This window comes from Etheostoma spectabile, chromosome 23 (genome assembly GCF_008692095.1).
Source record: "Etheostoma spectabile isolate EspeVRDwgs_2016 chromosome 23, UIUC_Espe_1.0, whole genome shotgun sequence".
Lineage (NCBI taxonomy): Eukaryota > Metazoa > Chordata > Actinopteri > Perciformes > Percidae > Etheostoma > Etheostoma spectabile.
This window is the reverse complement of record NC_045755.1, coordinates 14,749,327-14,751,439: the sequence shown is the minus strand read 5'-3', so window position 1 is coordinate 14,751,439 and position 2,113 is coordinate 14,749,327. Positions and strand designations below refer to the sequence as shown.

Sequence of the window (2,113 nt, the reverse complement as noted above, 5' to 3'; positions counted from 1 at the left end):
CAACACAGATGTGAAGCAGTTCTCAGAAATAATGGTTATGCAACTACATATTAGTGCAGTGATTCCTAGTAAAGAAAACCCTTGAGACATTTTTCAGTTCATACAATGAATGTTTGAGTTTGTAAGAAAAAGAAAAATGCAAATACTGCTTTTTTTTTGAACAGCCTAATATTCCCTTTTCTTTACGTTGTGTGAACACAAACTTGACCAATTTTGGTCATGTTTTGATTTGGAATTGAATGTGAAGTGTTCCCAATGCATTGCTATTATGGAATTAAAAGCTAGTCTAAGGATTTTGGACATTATTCCCTTTTTTTAAACACACTGATATTATTTTGAACACAACTGTACATAGGTAATACACGCGTAACAGAAAAAACTTTTTTAAAATGCAAATGATGTCAACATTGCACAAGATGGGTTTACTTTTTTGGTTGTCTATATACTGTAGCTTTATGTATAATAATAATAATACAAAAAAAACTGAGAAGTGCAGTAAGACGATAAGCAGCCTAATATTATCAGCTAATAGTAGCTTATCACAGATATTTCTGTATTGGTACATGCAGCATGTTGGATATAGATATATTCTTAATGGAGTTTAGAAACAGTAGTATTATCTTTTGATAGTAACATGCCCCACTCAGTACATATCCTGGTCACAGCTCATAGCTTAATTTATGAGATCTTTCCCAGATGTTCATGTATTTATGTCTAAAGAATGAAGACATATAGAAATAATATAAATGTATAATATATAAATGTATAAATGCAAATTAATCCACTTTAATGCTATAAAGAATAAATAATTAAGTCAGAAAGTGCTTTCTGAGGGACACCTTTAATAAACAAAAGGCATAAGGAATTAATTGTACCATATGCAATCAATATTTCATAGTAGTAATAGTTTATTATATCATATTGTGTTGTGTTTATTTGTTCAGTTTTACTATGTCTTAACTGGTAAGAATCGGTGGGACAATAACGTTGGATTCTAAGATAAAACAAAAAATAAAAATACAAAAGGGGTAATCCTAAATTGAATACAAATTTTGAGATTGGGTATTTTTCTAAATCTTTGGTAAGGGAAAATATTATTTAATTTAAAATTATTAATTATTAAAATTATTTAATAAAAAAAACTATTATATAGTATTAAAAGTAGTATTATTTTTTTTTATTGTAGCCTACTTCTGTATTTTGTACTTAAAAAAAAAAAAAAGTATTGATGACATATTGTGACCTGAAGGTGTCGCTGCAGCAGAAAAGAACCGGAAAGCGAACCGGAAACAAAACAAAATCAAATCCTGTTTGACCTAAATTAAGATGGCGGCTCTCGTGACTGTCTCGTGCTGACCGTTAGGGCTCAGACCTTAGTTATTCGTTCACTAATTACAGTTTTTCCAGGCAGAATATGGGTCTTTCTTGATCCGTGAAGACATCATTAAGTGACGCCATGTTGTCATCAGTGGTTGTCACGCCAGCAGCCTCCATAGGGAAGTTGAGGTCGCTGGTGTCTTTGAGCAGGAGACTGTCCAGCAGCCACCTTGGCTCCCAGGATGGAGCTCCCCACCTTCCGCCCGAAACCCCCGCTCCTCTCCTGGGAAGCGAGCCGCCTGCGATGGAGCGGAGACCCAGGAAAGACCCCAGCGGCTGCTCCGTACTCCTCTTCCCCGGCCAGGGCAGCCAGTTTGTGGGCATGGGTAGAGGACTTTTGAAGTACCCTAACGTTAAAGAAATGTTCACGGTGGCCCAGAAGCTCCTCGGGTACGACCTGTTGTCTCTGTGCCTGGAGGGCCCCGAGGAGGAGCTGATGAAGACGGTTCACTGTCAGCCGGCGGTGTTCGTCACTTCACTGGCTGCTGTAGAGAGGCTCAACCACGAAAACCCCAAGGTTTCTGTCTTCTTTTAGTTATTAATCTTTATTCGATCGACAGCGGGGTTTTTTTGCAGTTGTGAAAGAAGTACTTCGATAGTTTAAGTAGGCCTACAATACAAATACTGTATTAAAAGTAAAAAACCCTGCATTTAAAATCTTACTTCAGCAAAAGTAGCAATGGGTAAAACCATTGCCGTAATTTACAGGAAAGGGTACAATATCGAATATTTGCCC

The 2,113-nt window shown here is 36.7% G+C and overlaps 1 protein-coding gene across 1 annotated transcript in view; it reads left to right on the top strand.

The window, feature by feature from the left end:
* Nucleotides 1–1,275: 1,275 nt before the first annotated feature.
* mcat (malonyl CoA:ACP acyltransferase (mitochondrial)) overlaps nucleotides 1,276–2,113 on the top strand; it is a 3,527-nt gene continuing 2,689 nt past the window's right edge. Inside the window, exon 1 of the mRNA XM_032505323.1 lies at nucleotides 1,276–1,894. Within this exon, the coding sequence (XP_032361214.1) occupies nucleotides 1,457–1,894 (438 nt within the window). The 5' untranslated portion in view covers nucleotides 1,276–1,456. The remainder of the gene's footprint in view (nucleotides 1,895–2,113) is intronic.